General features: G+C 41.8%; 1 protein-coding gene across 1 annotated transcript; it reads right to left on the minus strand.

Moving 5' to 3' along the window:
• Positions 1–1,659: 1,659 nt before the first annotated feature.
• On the minus strand, positions 1,660–1,809 carry PPTG_22168 (hypothetical protein; the record flags this gene model as incomplete). The annotated part of the gene is made up of 1 exon (XM_008902062.1): positions 1,660–1,809. The coding sequence occupies one exon, from the start codon at positions 1,807–1,809 to the stop codon at positions 1,660–1,662; it is 150 nt and encodes a 49-aa protein (XP_008900310.1).
• Positions 1,810–1,981: the final 172 nt, after the last annotated feature.

Raw genomic sequence — 1,981 nt, forward strand, 5'->3', positions numbered from 1 at the left:
ACGACACACAAAGGAAGAATATCGCAAGCATGCGGCTCAAGTCTAGAAGAACTCGTACAAAACCGCTGGATCGTTGTGACCACTAAGTCAAGCATCTGCATGCATGGGTCATTACATTCTTCTTTGTGTTTTCGTACGCTACACTGCAGTTATGCAATAGTGAATCTGCGATCCTGCTAAGAACTCTGGTTATAAATATCCAGAGAATATGTTAAGTTCGTAATTTATAATATATGTAGCGAACTTAATGTGAATTGAAAAATGGCCATCTCCCTAAAATTCAGTACACTAGTACTGGATTATGGAAATTGCTCGAAGAAGTACATCATGTGTAACAGCTTAAGTTTACGTACTGTTTCGATTGTATACCTACATCGCATGTATCCTGTTTTATTCGTTTCGATTGTACATGTATACCTACATCGTAAACATGTAGGTACATGCATCCTGTTTTATCCGTTTCAGCAGTATTTTGTTTGTAGATTATGGTGACCAGTTGCCGGCCTGCGTCGCGGCAGAACCTGTGTTATCCCGCCATGCGCGAAAATTTGTAAACCCTGGACTAAACCAACGATTCCACGAGCCATCCTGGAAGTGCAACCCTCCAACGTATCGACTCGATACTATCGAGCCAGCAGAAAGAGGTAGAGGGTACATAAAAGAACGAGTCATGGTATAAGGAGGAGGACCATCAGGATTGTCTGGGTAGTAATGCCCAATAGATGGATCCTTTCATCATCATTACTTTTTTTTTTTGAAACAATCAGATACTGGGATTACATGTAGCACGTAGAGGAACTACATTTTTCTGTTGAACATTAGCGTTTTTGTAACTCTTCAGTGATGTATTGTGCTTTGCATTCAGTTTGCTCTGCTAATTAGTGCACTAATTTGTGTTCGTACTTAGTGTTAAATCATGGAAGCTTTGAATCGGAGTTGCTCAAATCGTGTTTTCAGCACGGTTTAGCAGAAAATGACACTGTCTGGAAGTGCCAAACTGATCCGTATTCGTATTCGATGTGCTAAGTCGTGCATTAAATGCTTGACCACACTACTAGCTGCCGGAAAGATGATGCATGATTTGTACTAAATCGTACTCGAGTACGATTTGTTGATAATTAGTACTTGAAAAGTCGTACGAATTACAATCGAAAGTGCCAAAAAGTCTGCAAACCACAATACATGAAAATTTCATGTATTGTGGTTTGCAGACTTTTTGACATTTAATGTACTTTGAGAGTTTAAAAGAGTATTTGTTTGAACTTTGCTCTTTTTGGGTGTGTTTACGATCCATAGGACAAGCGACCAATCATTTCAGTTAGATCAGGCCAACCATCATGGACGCTACCACTTCGAGAGATTTGATTAGTCACTTGCTCTTCCGATCGTAAACAATATCATATTGTATGATATATATATGTATAAAGCATACTTTAGGCAAGAGGTTCGCGAAGGGTCAAACAAAAGGCATCCACGTTAAAAACGGGTGGATTAACTACAATAGCCAAACAATATCTTGCACTAGGTCTTTTGATCACTTCGCGATTCGGACCTAAGAGCTCAAGCCATCTAGACGCTCGACGCGTAAGAAGGCATGCAGGTTTTCAACACCATTTTCCTGGTTATTACTGTCCTCAACTTGTCATGGTGCGTTCACGCTCACACGACGAGGTCCTTCCACTCTTCGGAGATAGACACGACGACGACGACTAAATAGCAGGAGTTGGTGGTGGTTGATACTTGCTGTTTGGGATGGCTTGCTGATGGCGTGCCGTGTTCGCGGTATCGGCGTCTCGACCGGAAGTACATCCCACAGCAAACCGCTGTTTCCAGGTTGGTTTTGTTAGTTAGAAGAGCCGTTTGCTATCAACGTGAAATTTCCAGAGCTTCCTGGGCAACGCACGGTATTAGTTTAGTGATACTAGCTTGCTGTAGTTACAGACGATCCCCTCGGCAGTCAAAGCGTTGGGATGATCCAATT

Source organism: Phytophthora parasitica (genome assembly GCF_000247585.1).
Source record: "Phytophthora parasitica INRA-310 unplaced genomic scaffold supercont2.12, whole genome shotgun sequence".
In the NCBI taxonomy this organism is placed as follows: domain Eukaryota; phylum Oomycota; class Peronosporomycetes; order Peronosporales; family Peronosporaceae; genus Phytophthora; species Phytophthora nicotianae.